The sequence below is a fragment of the Ascaphus truei genome, chromosome 7 (assembly GCF_040206685.1).
Source record: "Ascaphus truei isolate aAscTru1 chromosome 7, aAscTru1.hap1, whole genome shotgun sequence".
NCBI lineage: Eukaryota > Metazoa > Chordata > Amphibia > Anura > Ascaphidae > Ascaphus > Ascaphus truei.
Genome location: NC_134489.1, coordinates 84,478,744 through 84,499,461, shown reverse-complemented (window position 1 = coordinate 84,499,461; position 20,718 = coordinate 84,478,744). Strand labels below are relative to the sequence as shown.

At 44.6% G+C, this 20,718-nt stretch overlaps 1 protein-coding gene across 26 annotated transcripts in view; it reads right to left on the bottom strand.

Annotated features, from left to right (window-relative positions):
• Nucleotides 1-6,370: 6,370 nt before the first annotated feature.
• BAZ2B (bromodomain adjacent to zinc finger domain 2B) overlaps nucleotides 6,371-20,718 on the bottom strand; it is a 167,532-nt gene continuing 153,184 nt past the window's right edge. For all 26 annotated transcript variants that reach the window (XM_075609279.1, XM_075609286.1, XM_075609278.1 and 23 more), the window contains 3 exons: nucleotides 17,608-17,867; nucleotides 9,179-9,322; nucleotides 6,371-7,807 (listed from right to left, as the gene is read on the bottom strand). In XM_075609279.1, the coding sequence (XP_075465394.1) occupies nucleotides 7,654-7,807; nucleotides 9,179-9,322; nucleotides 17,608-17,867 (558 nt within the window). In that variant the 3' untranslated portion in view covers nucleotides 6,371-7,653. The remainder of the gene's footprint in view (nucleotides 7,808-9,178; nucleotides 9,323-17,607; nucleotides 17,868-20,718) is intronic.

Below are 20,718 nucleotides of genomic sequence, written 5' to 3'. Positions count from 1 at the left end.
ACACTGGGGATGACGTCACCCTCAGGAGCCCAAGCCGGCTGCGCTAGTTTTCACCGTGCAATGACATGAGGCCGCGGCACAGGCGGGCCTGACAGTGAATGGGTTAACCGAGCTGCCAATGTCAGAGCAGAATAATGTGAAGCGCCGGTATGATGCATCCTGCTGCCAGCACACATTATGTCATTATTTTTATATGTTTTTAAACTGCAGTTTGTTTCCCACTAAAAAATGTACAAATACACAAAGAAGTGCATTGCAGTGTGTGAGGCTGAATACTGCAGAGTGAAGCTTAAAAAGAGAATTACACCCACTTCCCACGGAAATCACAATGCAGTATGATTGGTGGGGTGGCTTTTCCAGTCAAACCTAAATCCTGGAATCCCTTCGCTATGTTTTTAAAAAAAATGTATTTACTGCTGTGCCCGTTATATTTAAAAGAAAAAATGCCGGCGATCCCCGTGCGCAAACAGTTAAGTAAAAGTTATGCGCTAAACAATATTTTTTCGTGGTAGGTGCACTATGGGGGGGGGGGGGGGGGGGGAGCTGCTCCTTTCATTTGTCCTGGGCCCCATGATTTCTGTTGGTGGTCCTGCCTGTTGGTAAGCAGGAGGGCTGAGTCGTCTGCCGATGTTTGTGGGGACACAGGACAGTTTCTGGGGTACATACCCAGCATGCTTCTCTAGCAGTGCAGCGCCTCCATCTGCCACAGGCTCCAGATGTATGGAGGCGATATCCTACGATTGAAACAATCCCTCTCCTTCCCTAGTAAGATCGCACACCTGGCAGGAGGTATATGAAACAGGAACGGCTTGTTTTGTTCAGCTCAATGCAGTCACAGCAGGCCTCTGCCCTATGCAGTCTCTGGTGTTGCATCCAGCTGTAGGATGGTCCGTGGACCTGCACTACAGGTCAAGGAACACCGCAGCAGTCCTTGCTCTTCCCTGATCCTCTATCAGGATCAGGGGAAAGGTGCACACTCACCCTCCCCCAAGGGGAAGAGGAACAGGGACGCCCAGTATTCAGGCAACCTGTGTGTGACAAAACAAAGAACAGGGCACAACGCTCATCGTGAAATAAGTAAATACAATTTTATATTAAAAATGATTCAAGGTTCTGCGTACATCAAGCAAATGGAAAACAGGCACAGAATGTAACACTGGTATCTGTTACCACTCATGGACACTGGAACACACAGGGACAGCAAGGATGGATGTCTTAGTCCACTTCCGTAGTCTGCATACAGACAGGGTCAGTACCCCTGTAACGGGTCATTTTAGGTTTGGCAGCACCCCTACTTACTGTGGAGCCCCAGACGCCTCTTCAATTATTATGAGAGCAAACGTGTGGTGGATGATACCGTAAAGTGGGTGAAAACATGACAACTTCATTCTCATTACGTTTTATTTTAAGTGAATCAATAAATTTTGGGCGATCAAAAAGAGCTGCTGGGAGACAACACTGTAAATTAACCTGACAATTTAGTGCGTACCAGTGATTTTATGTTGTGTGTAGATATATATGAATGTGCAGTAGCGCATCCATAGTTAAGGTTTGAATGAGACTTCCATTATAACCACCCTTTTCATTAACAGCATTTTATGTGCCACTGAGCACTTCCTCAGCAATTTAATATTTTATTTTACTACCCCCAAACACAATGTCAAAACAAAAATGTAAATTCACTGCAGAACTAAAGACGAAATTCCTGTGTTTTCGAAGTGATAGAGAAGAATGGGAAGTGAAGTGCTTGGTATGTAGACCTGGTACTTATGTCTCTGTAAATCATTAGCACCTTTATTTTTAACAAACTCATGTGGACACAAACAAGCACAAGAAAGCAGTTCAAAGCAAGAGCTCATCACCAAAATTGACAGATTATTTTGTAAAACTAGGCAGCACATCAAAGGATGCTGTTACTGCATCAGAGGGTGCTGTTACTGCATCAGAGGGTGCTGTTACTGCATCAGGGTGCTGTTACTGCGGCAAAGGGTGCTGTTACTGCATCAGAGGGTGCTGTTACTGCATCAGAGGGTGCTGTTACTGCGGCAAAGGGTGCTGTTACTGCATCAGAGGATGCTGTTACCGCGGCAGAGGGTGCTGTTACTGCATCAGAGGGTGCTGTTACTGCATCAGAGGATGCTGTAACTGCGGCAGGGGATGCTGTTACTGCATCAGAGGGTGCTGTTACTGCGGCAAAGGGTGCTGTTACTGCATCAGAGGGTGCTGTTACTGCGGCAAAGGGTGCTGTTACTGCATCAGAGGGTGCTGTTACTGCGGCAAAGGGTGCTGTTACTGCATCAGAGCGTGCTGTTACTGCGGCAAAGGGTGCTGTTACTGCGGCAGAGGGTGCTGCTACTGCATCAGATCAGAGGGTGCTGTTACTGCGGCAAAGGGTGCTGTTACTGCATCAGAGGGTGCTGTTACTGCGGCAAAGGGTGCTGTTACTGCAGCAGGGGATGCTGTTACTGCATCAGAGGGTGCTGTTACTGCAGCAGTGGATGCTGTTACTGCATCAGAGGGTGCTGTTACTGCAGCAGAGGATGCTTTTGCATTTCATACTGTCAAGCATCAGAATAGTTTCAAGTCAATAGATTGCACATCTGTCTTATTGATGACATTCTCTGATTCTGAAGTATTATGAACATTTTCAAGTGCTCAAACCGAGACAGAAGCGAGTGTAATCTCTGTACTTGCACTGCATTCTGTTGATGTTGCTCTGAAAACATTTGAAGAAAACATTGCTTCCATAGTATGCTATCACGGTCCAGTGAAAATATTTCCAGTAATTATTCAGTATTCCATTGGAAGAATGGCGGTTTGCAGTCAAAATTGATTGAGGTCCAGAACACACCTAATGGGACTGCCGACACGATTGCTCATTACGTAAAACGGGTACGCAAAGTGGGGGGTGCGCAAGATTTTTCTGGGGGAGGCGTGGTGGCTGCAGAGGCCCCCGCACTCTTCCCCACGGCATTTAAATGAAGTGCCAGGGGAACGTGTGAGGCCTCTGCAGTGTCTCCTACCTTATCTTAGGCGAAGCGGTGTCAAATGACGCAGCGGGGGTGACGTGAAGCGTCACTATGGCAACACGCATTAAATGGCGCCGCGGGTCACGTGACACTGGATTTTAGGTAAGGGGGGGCGCGAGCATAGGGGCTGGCAGGCAAGGGGGGGCGCAGCACACAAAGTTTGTGCACCCCTGACGTAAAAGAAACTCTTGAAAGAAATGTTTTGTTGGAAAAGTGTATTGTATTTACGGGTGACAACTGCAATACAATGTTTGGAGGACTCCAGTGTGATTAAGATGGGAAGAATGTGTTTGCAAACTTAAATAAGTTGTTGCAGAAGAGAACATTAATTGCTGTGGGTTGCCTAGCACAACTTCTTGAACAACTGTGTTCATCATGCAGCAGAAAGAATGGACGTTAACATTGAGAACATTATTTTTAAAATGTTCCCGTAATTTCAGATCTACAGTGTCCGAACTGAGCGGCTGAAGCAGTACTGTGAGTTTGTTGATGTTAAATACAGAAAGCTGCTTTGTCATAGCAAGACACTATGGCGTTATTATTATTATGGCGGTCATTATTTCCAGGCATTACAAGACTGATACAGATGTGTCCGGGCCTTGAAGTCATTCTTTCGGTATCAGCACAATCCACCCATAGTGAGTAAGACATGTTTTATTTTTAGCATTAATGAAGTGAGATTTACCTCTGGCACATGCATTCACTCACCAGTGTATTCCAAACACACATGCAAGAAAAGGGAAAGCAATTCTGTCTTGGAAGTGCTGAAAAGCTTGAACTCTGTTCACACCATCCTTCTTGAACGCAAGACACAACTTTATGTCCCTGAAAGTTAAGGGATTACTGGCACACAAATGCACATGCAAGGAATTGAAGAGTGACAAATTCTGTGTTGAAGTAGATAATATGTGCAGCAGATGCTTAGAATAGTTGGAGAAGTGGCTTAAATCTCTGTATGACTTCTCATGTTTCAAATGGATTATCCTGATAGACTCTGAATTGGGGGAGGGGGGGTGTTTGTATGTATGGTACTGCTGGTCATTCATATTATTTATAATAGCTTTGTAGCATTACCATGCACCTCCCTTGTTGCCCTTAGTTAGGAGTTCAATTGAACCATTTGGACAAGAGAGAGAACACGGGCATCAGGCTCTCGCAGGAGACATCAATAAGTGTACATACAGATTTATTAACTGCAGTCTCGATTTGTTGTCGATTACATAATCAAAGGGTCTCCTTGTGCCTCATTGGGAACTATTCCAAGCCAATGAACATACACACACACCACTTACATTCAGGGACCATTTAACACCTCAAGTCATAAAACGCATACTGCACAGGGGAGAGGGATGAGCTTCAATCACAGATCACATTCCCGTATGCACTGTTTTAAAGTAAAAACCCTTTTTTGGCTTCATTCATTGTAACACCACCGGAAGAAGAGATCAGTGTATCTAGAAAGCTCACACAAATAAAAGGATTTCATTAGCCACAGAATGGTATCGTCTATTCATTTTTTATTATTAAGCTCGGCTAACACGGTACAGATCTCTCCCTCGCTCCCTCTTTCCCCGTTTTAAGTTATGGTGGGGGCAAAAGGCAACACGAAACCTCCACCATATTGCATATAGCAAAAAAAAAGATCACTTGTGAGCACATTCACATGTCTTAGGCAGGTCTGCAACCCTGCTTTTCACCATTATCCCCAGCATACAGTGCTTCCACGGCTGCTTTGAGTGCTGCAGCAAGGGATTCTGGGAAATTATATGCAAAAGAGCACACAATGTGTCACCTTTTGTCTGAAAATAACTGCCTAAGACATGTGAATGTGCTCACAAGTGATCTTTTTATTTGCTATATGCAATACGGTGGAGGTTTCTTGTTGACTTTTTCACCCACCATAACTTAAAACGTGATGGGTTGCAGTCCCAGGTAGAACTACATTGATAAATGACCGAGATGTTTAATAGGTTAATCCCTTTGCTGACAGATGGTCCTGGATTGCATTGCAAAGGGCACTAAATGTATTTTTTTAAATTCAGATATCAGTCACCTAGTTTAAATAAGCATATTTAAATGACTTTTGACAGTAATAATGTTTCCTAAAATTTAGAGTGGGGGTATCCTTCCATTATTTTTACATGCTTTTGTTATCCTGCCCTCTTTCCTAGTCGGTCATTTGACATGGAGGAGTTGTGCATTAATCCGATTTTGTCACCATTGAGATGATATAAACAAGATTGACCAATCACATTCTTAGGGTACCCATTGCAAATAGAAACCAAGAAAACATTTCAGATTGAAAAAAATATATGATTCTAAAATACTTAGAACTTTTATTTTTCTAAAAAGTCCAACAAATAAGACTGAGCAGTTTTCCTGCCATTTGTTCATTTTGTTGATCCGATCATTGTTGAAGGTATAATGTAAACAGTGGGTTTGCATGTGATGTATGTAGCTTTATTCTCATTACCAGTTTCAGGGAGGGATCAAGCAAACTGTACCTTAAAGCTGCAGTTCAGGCAATATCCTGTATGTGCTTTTTTTTAAATAAATCAGTTCTATAGTAAGAAAAAATACTTTTAGCATTTTCTGTTTTAAAAAACAACAACTTTGAAAGACCAATTTTCTTGTATTCTATTTTAACACGGATGTTTGTTCCTATAGCAACCATTTACATTCCCCAGATCTAAAGATGTCGCCAAACTTCGCCGATCAATAGACGGAGAACGAATTGACCGGCAGCTATGCTGTTCTTTAGGTAAGTAGAGATTGCCCACATGAAACTATTGAAGTAAAAAAAAAAACATAAAAAAAAAACCGGGAGCTTGAACTGCAGCTTTAAGGCTCGACGTCAAATGATGTGCGGGGTCATGTGACGTCACGTCGCCATGGTAACGTGACCCCGCTGACGCCGGTTTACCAGGATGACGCGTTGCTGGAAGGTAAGTGTATAATAGAGGCCTCGCGCAATCCCCTGGCATTTAAATGCCTGGGGGCAGAGCACGGGACCTCTATAACTGCCGCGTCCCCCAGAAAATCTGACGCTCCCCCCAGTTTGCCCACCGCTGCCTTAAGGCAGGGGTTCTCAACTCCAGTCCTCAATACCCCCCCAACAGGTCAGGTTGCAATGATAGCCCTGCTTCAGCATAGGTGGCTCAGTCGAAGACAGAGCCACCTGTGATGAAGCAGGGATAGCCTAAAAAACTGACCTGTGGGGGGCCTTAAGCAGAATAAAGGACTTAACTTATCCGTGTATACACATTACCTGAGTAATGTTAGAATTTAAATAAATTGGTTTCTAGGAACAGAAAGAAGAGAAATTACCAAGAGAAAGCATATTAAAAAACTGTCTTTTATTGTATCCGTGCCACACATACTAGTGAAAAAAACTACCCTTTTCACAACATTTTTGTTTTTAAATAAAACAACTTCAAGTACAATTGGTACAAAAAATGTCTGATCTTCTTGCCTCCGACAGGCCACCATAACACACAGTAGATAAAACACAGTGGTTACAAATGCCTTTTTTTATTGTTATTTCTGTGGCAAGGCAAATGAAGGGAAATGCATCTATGAAAAAATACTGTGTGTAGGAAATTGTCACAAGTTTATTTCACATGGATACAAATGATTATACTTTATTTTTTAGGCCTAATTGGCTTAAAATCATATAACAAAATAGAAAAGAAAATGGAAAACTAATATCCCCTACACCCTGTTTTAAAGGCAGGCACTACCAATATTGGGGAGACTCCACAGTGTTGGTAGAGGATACTGTACGAGCTATAGATTGATATTCACCTGAAGACTAAAAGAAAATGCTACAATCCTTCTAAGGCAGACATCATAGTTAATGTCTACAAACAATATGTACACATCATACATATTTAAACAAGACTTAATATAAACAATAATGAACAGTATATACATATTTCTCAGTTCGTCTTCACCATCTTGAAATACAATTTAACTATACGAGTGATGCAGCAACATATGTATATTTATATAAATGTACTTGTAACTCTACAGTAAAGTTCAATTTCAGTGCTTGCTTAGCACATCAGTGTAAACAGTTTTACTTGGCTTTGTTTTATTTATTTCTTTTTAAAACATTCCTTGTATTTTCAAGATTTAAAGCAATTTTTTTTTCTAGTCTTCCTTTTCACAGAAAACGAAGATTCTGTCTGCGGTTTAATCATAAATAATTCATAAAATTAAATACATTCACTAAATATAAACTACAAAGTAAAAAAAAAAAAGAAAAGAAAGGAAAAATAGATATTTATTGAAAGGGAATGGAGAACCATTTCCTCGGTACAGCTCTGGTGGTTGAAGATTCAGTGCGTTTTGATATATTTTAATAGCTATTGCACTTCGACACCCTCTTTTTGAAATTCTTTGGGTGTGCTTCCCTGTACTACATAACAGTAGTTGTTAAAACACACAGACCAAAAACCAAGGGCTATGGTTTTGTTAGGAGTGAAACCTTGACTTGTATCACTATCCTGTGATAATCAGTATATTCTGGACACATACATAGTCCTTGCAGTTCTGTGTAAATACCATTCACATTGCTAGTCTTGTTGTCCATGTAACTAGGACATAAGATCCTACTGTGGTTTCAGGTAACGTTGAAAATCTCTGTCCATCTTTTTTCAAAATGTACCCTCATTTTGTGTCCGGCTCTGCCAATGTCAGAATCGTCTTCATTGAATGTTTCACAGTTGTTGAAGACCAGCCTTACATCCAGAGAGAAAGCCTCGAAAGTGGGATACCTGAGAAAGGAACCGGAAAAGACGAGGTCATTCTAGCATTCTTAATAATGGGGAAAGGGGCCACGTCAACCTGAAGTTAATCTAGAAAGACTGAGTAATCAAGACACATTCTAGAGCCAGAGTGGCCCACTCCAGTCCTCAAGGGCCACCAACAGTTCAGGTTTTAAGGATATCCCTGCTTCAGCACAGATGGCTCACCTGTGCTGCTGAGCCACTGATTGAGCCACCTGAGCTGAAGGGATATCCCTAATACCTGGCCTGTTGGTGGCCCTTGTGGACCGGAGTTGGCCACGACTGATCTAGAGGTATGGATGCTAAATATTACTTTCTGCTTCTACCGGTGGCCTTTATCTCATTAGTCCTGGGCTATGCGGTCTAAAAATAAAAAAAACCTTCCAAATAGCCCATTTACATTTTCTTACAAACTTGACATCATTACCAATGGAACATGTAAAAGCCAGCTTGCTATTCTAAAGTGACTAGCAAAGCTGGTTATAAGTGAACAGGTGGTATGTGACAAACTGCATAAATGTTCACTTACACCACTGAACTCAACATTAGCCTCCAATGTACTATGTGAGGTCACATAAAATGTTTTTTTGTTTTAAGAAATAGCCCCCTCTGCTGCTGGGAAAGCAGATTACACAGAGTGACATTTTCTCCTGATCGCTCCAGCTGCATTGTACCTTAAGGCCGTGCCTATAGTGCCGTCGATGGCGACACAGCGGGTGACATCACCCGTCGCCACCGCGAAAGTTATGTTTCGCCGGGTTGCGGGATTCCGGCAATTTAATTTATTCAAAGGCCGTTATGTGACGAGACAGCCATTGAAAAATCAAATTTTGCCGGCTTCCAGTTTCCGCGACGTCGCTCCGTCGCGCGCACTATAAGCGCAAGCGGCGGCAATGTATTTGTTTTCGGGCGACGTCGCCAACACTATAAGCGCGGCCTAATAAAAATAAGCTGCCATGTGCTAACAAGCATTTGATACACCAGGGGTGGCCAACTTCAGACATCAAGGGCCACCAACAGGCCAGATATTAGTGATATCCCTGCTTCAGCACAGGTGGCTCAGTCATTCCTTACAATAAAGAGATTTTTATGCCCTATTCGTACTGCCCAAACAGTTATTATTAGGAAAACTCATTTGCACGATATTGCCTCGTATATGCATGTCTGCAATTGAGAAACACGGTTATATTAAAAAAAAAAAAAACATTTAAAAAAAATGAAACATCCCACAGGAACCCATTTAAAACAATGATGCATTCAAGTGTTGTTTTTTTTGTCTTTAATTAATTTGCCGATGTCGACTTGCAGTTATCAAAAGGTGCAGTCAATTCCCTGCTGACATTAGCTATATTCACTTACTGTCCACTGCTTAGCTTTTCTCGTATCGTAGTAAAATCCATTGGTTGCTTAATAACCTTTTTATAACCAGGAACATGTTTCAAGTTTACAGGAAGTAGGAAAGGCCACGCATCTGCATGGGATTCCATTTCGGACAGGATCACACTGAAGAAACAAGAGGTAACATTTTAGATTTTAAAGCATTTTGATAGTGCAACAAAAGAATACATATAAATACTTGATAGTGCAACTTCAGGAAACAATGTCTTTGCATTCCAGACACAGAATAGTTGTATGTCAACAACATAAGAAAGTGAGGTCAGATACCGGCTGATCTCTCTCATTATAAAAGTATTCCGGGCACAGAGTATATATACAGAGTATATATACAGAGTATATATACAGAGTATATATACAGAGTATATAAAGCTACTAGATTTGTAAAAGGCTCAACCGAAACAGGTTTATGTGAGCCAGGGATATATCAGACAGACTAAAGCAGGAGTGGGCAACTCCAGTCCTCAAGGGCCACCAACAGGCCAGGTTTTCAGGATATCCCTGCTTCAGCCCGGGTGGCTCAGTCTTTACCATTATTCCTGACCTATTTGTGCTTTTTTACAGATCTGTGGACACCTGGACAATCACAGGTAAAACAAGACATCTGGTCTTTAAGAGTACATCTTAAAGAGTTTAAGCTTTAAGAGTACATAATATCCCAACACTCAATCTCCACCATTTGGAATTAAAAATGTTGATCTCTTGGATACTAGGGGCCTCATGCAGTAAGCCCCGATAAGGCTTTTTCGGCATTTTATAGCCGTTTTTTTGCCCTCCTGATTCAGTAAGCCCCGATAAGTGGGAATTATCGGCAACTTTTCTTGCGAAAAAAATTTTTTCGCCACCCGGCTGCCGATAAGCCACTTATCGGGACTTTTTTTTCCCGCCTGAATTCAGTAAGCCCCGATCAGCTTTTTGGTGCTGATCGGCAGGCCAGATTGGAGATTTTATGGCCAATCCAGCCCGCCAACTAAAGTTGGCAACTTGCTGAAGGAGAAGCATCGGCAAGGGCGACACTTAGGAAAAATCAGCCCTTTTTCCTGCCTGTGATTGATGCCGGGGGTCTCCGGAGCTGATACCCGCACCGGAGCCCCCCGGCATGCATCCGAGGCAGGAAAAAGGCATTTAAAAGACACTTCATTACCTTAGCGGCTAACCGCTAAGGCAATGAAGGGGTTAACCCACCGTGCCAGCGTTATTGTGGGTAGCGGGGATGGGTGAGGGGGGTATTTGGCCCTGGGTGTGAGTTTAGGACTTGCGGGGGGGATGCGGGGGCACTTAACCCCTTCACGACCGTAGCGGTTAATACCGCTACGGTCCTGAAGGGGTTAAGGCCTCCCGCTACCCACCCGCAAGCCCTAAACAACCACCGTTGGGGCTAATGCCCCCTTCACACACCCCCACTACCCACAATAATAATAAAAAAACACCCCAGCACCACAATAACGAATTAAATAAATAATTAAATAATTATATATATATATATATATATATATATATATATATATATATATATATATATATACCCAACAACACCTATACCCCCCTAACATACAGTATAGTAATGGGCAGAATGACTATTATCCACAAATGGATAATAGTGCAGTTGTCCATTTACAATACTTACACAACAATAAAGACTTTAAATACATATAGCACTCACCCATGTCCCACTGCCACGATGAAGGCCATCCTCATCTTCATCCTGCCCATGCCCCATCCGCTTCTGCAAAACAAACACAAGAATTACAACATCCAAATTAATGTCCCCTAACCCCTTAATCACCATAGCGGTTATTAACCGCTACAGTTATTAAGGGGTTAAGCCACCATCACCCACATACCCTCCCCCACAAAGCCCCCCAACCACCCTCACCCAATACCCACAGGGGAGTCCTACCAAATACCCTTGGGCCTAATACCCCCTCCCCCAGCACATACAGTACAATAATGTGCCAAATAACTATTATCCACATAGGGATAATACATTATTTGGCCATTATTAAACACATTCAATAACGTTAAAATGTAAAGAAAATTGTACTAACCTCATCAATAAGAAGTCTCCGTCGCCAGCATCATCCTTGGGGTCCGTTGCCAACATTAGAAATAGCCACAACATTTCAATATCATTAACATAACACTGAACCCCTTAATCACCTTATCGGGTACTAACCTGAAAGGTAATTAAGGGGTGAAGCCATCCTGCAATGCCTACAACAGTTATGCATAACATCTTCAGTGAAATAAAAACCAATTGCCTAACCAAATTCCATTTAATCATTCAATCTGTAGGCTCACATGCCTCATAAAACATTGCATTTACAGTGTATACATGTAGCATAACATGTAAACTGCATGTACACGCTGCAAATCAATGTTAACAATACAATAATGCCACTCAAATCGCCATACATCACAAGAAGTATATTATTTAATACAATAAACTCACCATCAATGAATTACCACACATCAATTACATCCCTAAACAATTAAAATACCATCCATACCAATTACACAATGAACTAAAGCTATCCTAACAGAGAACCACTTCAAAACATAGAAAAAAGTACACCAACAAATACAATATACTAAAGCAAGGCTTTCCATATCCTATTGTACGGCCTGGAAGCCCAAAACTTACATCTGTCTAAAAATAAAATACATTTAGCACACATCAATGCATTGCCACAATGATTAACAATACAGAATTAGAAGCTTTAACAACACTATCATTTCTTACCCTGTATATATATCTGTACACATACATACAGACATACATACAGTGGGAAGAAATGATATGCATTATAAAAAATGAAAACATGAAAAAGCAACACAAAAAACAGTTACATTAAGTACATTTCTTTATTTAACTTACCATTACTTGCCCCCACCGACTCCCGTTGATCAGCTTACTCACGAACCAATCCACGACACCATCCACGACACCATCCAGGAACAAATCCACGACACAATCCAGGAACAAATCCACGAACCAAACCAGGAACCAATCCAAGAACAAGTGCAGGAACCAATCCAGGAAGCAAGCCACGAAGAAATCCAAGAAACAATCCACGACACGATCCAGGAACAGGAACCCATAAAAGAAAAGAAAAAAACAAATTAAACATTAAAATAATAAAACATGACAATCAAGGGTTGTACTAGTTTTATTCTTAGTGAATCTGTATTACAATACCTTGTTCCGGGGTCTTCTTGACATCCGGTGCCACGCCCTGGTCTTCAATCTTCAGGAGGAGGTCCGTCCTCCTCGGCATCTGCCTTCAAAATGAGACGACATAGGCTTTTATAGGCCTATGACGTCACATTTGTCGTCATATGGTTCCCACGGCCCTGATTGGGCCGTGAAAACCATGTGTTTTGGCCGATGTAAAAAAATTGATGACGTCACTTAAAGGCAATGCCAGCACAGCCAATCAGAATGGCTTTGCTGCTATTGCCTTTAAGAAAACGTCATGAAATGACACATGGCCGGACTCACATGGTACTTGAACCAATCAGAGTAGGGATGGAGTTCCCACGCTCTGATTGGCTGGCTTACCATGTGAGTCCGGCCATGTGTCATTTCATGACGTTTTCTTAAAGGCAATAGCAGCAAAGCCATTCTGATTGGCTGTGCTGGCATTGCCTTTAAGTGACGTCATCAATTTTTTTACATCGGCCAAAACACATGGTTTTCACGGCCCAATCAGGGCCGTGGGAACCATATGACGACAAATGTGACGTCATAGGCCTATAAAAGCCTATGTCGTCTCATTTTGAAGGCAGATGCCGAGGAGGACGGACCTCCTCCTGAAGATTGAAGACCAGGGCGTGGCACCGGATGTCAAGAAGACCCCGGAACAAGGTATTGTAATACAGATTCACTAAGAATAAAACTAGTACAACCCTTGATTGTCATGTTTTATTATTTTAATGTTTAATTTGTTTTTTTCTTTTCTTTTATGGGTTCCTGTTCCTGGATCGTGTCGTGGATTGTTTCTTGGATTTCTTCGTGGCTTGCTTCCTGGATTGGTTCCTGCACTTGTTCTTGGATTGGTTCCTGGTTTGGTTCGTGGATTTGTTCCTGGATTGTGTCGTGGATTTGTTCCTGGATGGTGTCGTGGATGGTGTCGTGGATTGGTTCGTGAGTAAGCTGATCAACGGGAGTCGGTGGGGGCAAGTAATGGTAAGTTAAATAAAGAAATGTACTTAATGTAACTGTTTTTTGTGTTGCTTTTTCATGTTTTCATTTTTTATAATGCATATCATTTCTTCCCACTGTATGTATGTCTGTATGTATGTGTACAGATATATATACAGGGTAAGAAATGATAGTGTTGTTAAAGCTTCTAATTCTGTATTGTTAATCATTGTGGCTATGCATTGATGTGTGCTAAATGTATTTTATTTTTAGACAGATGTAAGTTTTGGGCTTCCAGGCCGTACAATAGGATATGGAAAGCCTTGCTTTAGTATATTGTATTTGTTGGTGTACTTTTTTCTATGTTTTGAAGTGGTTCTCTGTTAGGATAGCTTTAGTTCATTGTGTAATTGGTATGGATGGTATTTTAATTGTTTAGGGATGTAATTGATGTGTGGTAATTCATTGATGGTGAGTTTATTGTATTAAATAATATACTTCTTGTGATGTATGGCGATTTGAGTGGCATTATTGTATTGTTAACATTGATTTGCAGCGTGTACATGCAGTTTACATGTTATGCTACATGTATACACTGTAAATGCAATGTTTTATGAGGCATGTGAGCCTACAGATTGAATGATTAAATGGAATTTGGTTAGGCAATTGGTTTTTATTTCACTGAAGATGTTATGCATAACTGTTGTAGGCATTGCAGGATGGCTTCACCCCTTAATTACCTTTCAGGTTAGTACCCGATAAGGTGATTAAGGGGTTCAGTGTTATGTTAATGATATTGAAATGTTGTGGCTATTTCTAATGTTGGCAACGGACCCCAAGGATGATGCTGGCGACGGAGACTTCTTATTGATGAGGTTAGTACAATTTTCTTTACATTTTAACGTTATTGAATGTGTTTAATAATGGCCAAATAATGTATTATCCCTATGTGGATAATAGTTATTTGGCACATTATTGTACTGTATGTGCTGGGGGAGGGGGTATTAGGCCCAAGGGTATTTGGTAGGACTCCCCTGTGGGTATTGGGTGAGGGTGGTTGGGGGGCTTTGTGGGGGAGGGTATGTGGGTGATGGTGGCTTAACCCCTTAATAACTGTAGCGGTTAATAACCGCTATGGTGATTAAGGGGTTAGGGGACATTAATTTGGATGTTGTAATTCTTGTGTTTGTTTTGCAGAAGCGGATGGGGCATGGGCAGGATGAAGATGAGGATGGCCTTCATCGTGGCAGTGGGACATGGGTGAGTGCTATATGTATTTAAAGTCTTTATTGTTGTGTAAGTATTGTAAATGGACAACTGCACTATTATCCATTTGTGGATAATAGTCATTCTGCCCATTACTATACTGTATGTTGTGTATTGCTGCTATGTTTATTGGGGGCATTTGTCCCCAATAAACATGCTACTATGCGTTAACCCCTTCATTGCCTTAGCGGCTATCCGCTATGGTAATGAAGCAGCATTAATGTATTTTAATAATATTGTGCGGAAGCAGGAGGCCCCCTGAGCTGAAGCGCATTTATTTGTGGCTCAGAGACCCCCTGCCTCCCGAGTTACAGGCCCCGGTTTGGGCCATCGGTTACAGTGTGGACGCCATGTTTATTGCGGGGACGCTATAAACATGGCGGCGACACTGCCACCCGATGACACATACCGGGGCCTGTAACTCGGGAAGCAGGGGGTCCCTGGTCCACAAAGCAATGCGGTTCAGCTCAGGGGACCCCCTGCTCACTGTACAGTATAATTAAAAAGACATTCATGCTGCTTCATTACCGTTGCACATAGCCGCCAAGGTAAGGAACGAGTCTTTATTGATGTGTGTGTGTTTTATTTATACTGTACATGTGCAGAGGGTCTCCGGAGCAGAACAGCGTTGGTTTGAGGTCCGGGGACCCCCTGCCCCCCGAGATACAGGCCCCTTTATGGGGTGCCGGTATCCCTCTGATTTGTTTACAGGCCGCGGTCACGTGATCGGGACCTTTAAACGCCGAGGGATACCGGCACCTCATAAAGGGGCCTGTATCTCGGGGGGCAGGGGGTCCCCGGACCTCAAACCAACGCGGTTCAGCTCCGAAGACCCCCTGCACATGTAGAGTATAAATAAAAGTTGTTTTTAAATACTTTTTTTGGTGCCGAAGTTTGCGCTGAGAGAGCGGCTTGTCTCTCTCAGCTGCAAACATCTATCGGCACCAAAGGCTTATCGGGAGCCTTATCGGGAGCCAGGCTGTATCGCCACAGCTCATCGGCAGCTTTGCTTTCGCAGTGCTTCAGCAGGGATCGGAAGGATTCGGCCCTTACTGAATACTGCGAGGGCAAATCGCCCAAAAAATACATTTTCGCAATTTGTGCCGAAAATTTTGTATCGGGGCTTACTGCATGAGGCCCTAGGACACTTACAGTTTGCTCACTGCTCAGAAATATATGAGGAGCAGATCCCTATTCCGGGTGATGGCATGAGCAGGGCCGCAGACAGCTTTCCTGGGGCCCAGGACAACAGTTTCCACTGGGCTCCCTACCCCCCACACCTAGTGTCGGCGGCCTTGCGAGACTCCCCCTCTATCTCCCTCCCTCCCACCAACTCTCTCCCACTCAGCCCAGTGTTGGCGGTTTTGTGAACCGACCCCCCCTATTTCTTCCAATCCCCCCCCCCTATCTCTCCCACCCACTTCTCACCCCTCTCTCCCTCTTGCCCCCACCCATGCACATCATACACCCCCCCCCATTTGTACATAACATATATCCCCCTTGTACATAACACACATCCCCCACCCCCTGCACATCACACACATCCCCCACCCCCCTGCACATCACACACACACACACATCACCTCCTTCCCCCTCCCCCCCCCCACCTGCACATCATACTCCCCTGCACATCACACGTTCCCCTTCAGCGCCATGCAGTCCAGTCGCCGAACTTCCGGTGCGGGAGCGGGCCTACACTGGAGGCAGCAACAGCAGCGGAGTGAAGCCTGCGGCAATGGGGCGGGGGGAAAGCTGGGGCCTGGCAACCGGAGCCAGAGGTCAGGGCCAACTACCAACACCAGCCGGGACCCCCGCCGCCTCCGGGCTTGTGGCAATTGCCCTGGGTCTCCCCTCCCCCTGTCGGCAGCCCTGGGCAGGAGTGACACAAACCTACAGGGCACGTCTTTTCCTTTCATTCTCAGAGGGGTTTGTGCCCTGTCTACAGCAACAAAAGGGCCTAGTGCTACATCTAATTTGATATATTATATAGTTAATTAGAACAGCTAACACTGCTGCACCTGCACTCTTTTTGACACAAATATATATGATTTGGTGGATTTGGGTTCTGAGTTTACATTGGATGTGTGTGTTCTTTAATTTCAGTTGGTAAAACAACATGGAGGTTAGTGACCCCTCCTCCTTGTTTCCAAGCTCACCCATCCCACCTTTTTAATTGCAGTTCTTGCAAAGCTCCTGTAAATTACCAGTCTATTAAAGACTGTTCTCCCTCTATTAGAGCGGTTATGAGAGCATTTTGCAGGTGCAGCAGTGTTAGGACCTACAAATGGGACACACCGTGATGTGGTTGTAAGCTTAAAATCCTTTGGCCAAAGAATTGAGCTAAATGACTCTTGCTTATGTGAAGAAATACAGAAAGAGGCAGAGAAAGAACGAAGGGCAAAAAGGCAAAATAGGGATCAAAGTAGCAGAAGAATACAAAGATGAGAGGTTCTAATGGAGGAGTAAAAAAACAGACATTATAAAAATAGAGGTAAAGAAACCGTCCAGCAGGAGCGAGAACGTTCACTAGAGAGGAAACTGAGCGGTCTATAACAGTGGTGCACAACCTTTTTATTTGCTGCGGCCCCACCCCCGTGTACCCCCACCACCCAAGGGGGACCCCCGCAGCATTAAAGTTCCACTACAGCAGCAGCCTCCGTGACTCCCTCGCTCTGTCAGCCTGGATGATGTCGTAAATGCCCAAATATGGATATGCCCATAATCGACATCTGCGATATCATCCAGGCTGATGGAGAGAGGGAGGCATGGAGGATGAATGAGGGAGAGAGACACTGCAACCCTCAAAAATGTGCTAAAGACCACCAAGAGGTTTGCGCACCCCTGGTGTATGACACCAATTTCCTTTAACAGTATGAGACAAACCTACTCCCCTGCCTGCCTCCCTCTCAATGTCACAGACTAAGGCACTTCATGCGTTTCCTGATTTACAGTAGTTACTGCACAGTAGAGAGACATACTGTACCTGCACAGAGCCAAATCTTTTGACTCATCCTTCGTGATTTTTGCTTTCTTAGCAGAGGGGGAACATTCTTGTTTGGAGGGGCTAAAACTATTTTCTTCCACTTTTCTTTTTTTGGGATCCTTGCTCCCTTTTTTCCCAGAGCCTGTCGTTGCAGGATCCTCCTCTTCTGCCTCCCCTGGCAACGTCTTGCTTTTCTTCGATTCACTAATTTTTTTCCCTTTAAGATGAGCTTTTTTCATTTTCAATGTATGCCCACTTGCCTACACAATAAGACAATAGAAAATATTAAAAATATATGAGATCTCAGATTTTTAAGCCACTGCTGTGTAAAGGAGTTAGAATTGTTATCCTATAAAAAAAACCCACAATATTCTTGAGCAAATGACATGTTTAAGAAGAGGATTATAATGAAAAGAACCATTCTCACAATGGCACAGCATACTGTCCTTCAGATGAACACACAATGTTATGCCTACGCAACTAAAGCATTTAAGTAAACAACTAGCTGTACCTGGCGTAACATACACTGATCTAGTAGATATTAAAGAAGCTGTGTGCTGTAAACTATTGACTGCTAATAATAATAATAATTGCCAATACAGTACCACCTAGGTCATCAAGAAAACAAATGAATAACAAGGGGTCACCACTGATAACTCGAGTATTATGCAGTGATAATTTGCATCTTTTGAATCAGCTGTTCATGCCCTCTGCTCGCAACCTTACTGGACTACGCAAATTGATTTTGTGTATTTAAACCTCATTTGGACGGCATTTCATTAAGCCCCTAGAAGAAGCAAAGGGTGCGAAACGCTGCGTCAGGCTTGTCTTTGTGTGTACTCCCCGTGGATTCCCCTTATCGGCTGTGAACTCTCTCTGCTACAACACTACAGATCTCTTGCCTCACATACCATCTCAGGACTTTATCACAAGGACAATTTTTTCATGATGATCTGCAAGTATACACAGTGATTTTTCCATCTTATCAGTGGTGACCCCTTGTTATTTATTTGTTTCCGTGATGACCTAGGTGGTACTGTATTGGCAATTTTTATTATTATTAGCAGTCAATAGTTTACAGCACACAGCTTCAATTAATAATTTTTTGACCGGCCGGTCTTTACATATATCTCAGGAGTTTACTACTTCTCTCCTCTTGAGCAGTATTAATCTGTTCTTATACATTTATTAAGGACTACAGTAATTTTCTGTCATTTTGTATGTTTTATAGCTGCAGGGATCCCATGGGGATTGTTTTAACTTTGTATCTTTTTTGTGTTCTCCATGTTCATGAATAAACATTTTTTTCATTATTATATTTGCTTGAGTGCTTTTAGTGGGATACTTTTCTTTTTTCTTTAATTTATATATATATATATATATATATATATACTAGCTGAGAGACCCGGCGTTGCCCGGGATGTAAATGCGTAATAGGTAGTATTATTTATAAATTGTGGAACAATAGGTGACTGTTTGTTGTAAAGGTTGGATAATAATATTGAAAAGAAAGATGGAAGAAAATGTAATACGATGTTGTATAAAAATGGTTTATTGTTACCACACCACAGTACAATGTATATTTTGGTGCCATAAGTGATGTAAAAATGTGAGGCGTGTGTCCTGCTAGGGTGTGAGGCGGCAGGTGGCGCGTGGGTTGTGAGTGCTGTCTGCGAGTGGGGGTCCTGCTAGGGTGTGAGGCGGCGGGTGGTACGTGGGTTGTGAGTGCTGTCTGAGTGTGGGTCCTGCTAGGGTGTGAGGCGGCGGGTGGCGCGTGGGTTGTGAGTGCTGTCTGCGAGTGGGTGTCCTGCTAGGGTGTGAGGCGGCGGGTGGCGCGTGGGTTGTGAGTGCTGTCTGTGAGTGGGGGTCCTGCTAGGGTGTGAGGCGGCGGGTGGCGCGTGGGTTGTGAGTGCTGTCTGTGAGTGGGGGTCCTGCTAGGGTGTGAGGCGGCGGGTGGCGCGTGGGTTGTGAGTGCTGTGTGTGAGTGGGGGTCCTGCTAGGGTGTGAGGCGGTGGGTCAGTGATGTCGGTGCGTAGGGGCGGGAGGCAGCAGGTGTGTGTGGCGGCAGGTATGTGTCGAGTGTGGCGGGTGTCTGTTGAGTGCATGCAGCGGCTGTGAGGCGGTGGGTGAAAGGCAGAGGCGGCCGGAGTAAGGGCGGGTGAAAGGCAGAGGCGGGGGTGGGGAGGCGGTAAGGCGGGCAGGAAGGCGAAGGGCGGCGGGAAGGGGAGGAGGGGGTGGAGGAGGGGGGCAAGGGTTGGAGGAGGGGGGAAGGGTTAGAGGAGGGGGGGGGGAAGGGTTAGAGGAGGGGGGGGGGAAGGGTTAGAGGAGGGGGGGGAAGGGTTAGAGGAGGGGGGGGAAGGGTTAGAGGAGGGGGGGAAGGGGTGGAAGTGTGGGAGGGGAAAGGGGTGGGGGTGGAGGGGAGGGGAGCGGAGGGGGTGGGAAGGGGGGGAGGTGGTGGGAAGCGGTGGGAAGGGGGAGGGGGGGCGGTGGGAAGGAGGGGGGGGCGGTGGGAAGGAGGGGGGCGGTGGGAAGGGGGGGGTGGCGGTGGGAGGGGGGTGGGAAGGGTGGGGAGGCGGTGGGAAGGGGGTGGGAAGGCGGTGGGAAGGGGGGGGAGGCGGTGGGAAGGGGGGGGAAGGGGGTGGAAGGGGGGGGGGAGGCGGTGGGAAGGGGGGGGAGGTAGCGGGATAGGGGGAGGGACATTGGTGGCATGGTGTAGCGGGGTAGGGGTCCTCGCGGTCCGGTTGCGGTAGGGAGATGTGTGAGGTGCAGGAGATGTGAGGCGTGCTGTGCGGTTCGCGGGAGCTACACTGTGTGAGCTAGCGGTATAGGGGGAGGGACATTGGTGGCATGGTGTAGCGGGGTAGGGGGCCTCGCGGTCTGGTTGCGGTAGGGAGCTGTGTGAGGTGCAGGAGATGAGGCGTGCTGTGCGGTTCGCGGGAGCTACACTGTGTGAGGTAGCGGGATAGGGGGAGGGACATTGGTGGCATGGTGTAGCGGGGTAGGGGGCCTCGCGGTCCGGTTGCGGAGGGAGATGTGTGAGGTGCAGGAGATGTGAGGCGTGCTGTGCGGTCCGCGGGAGCTACACTGTGTGAGGTAGCGGGATAGGGGGAG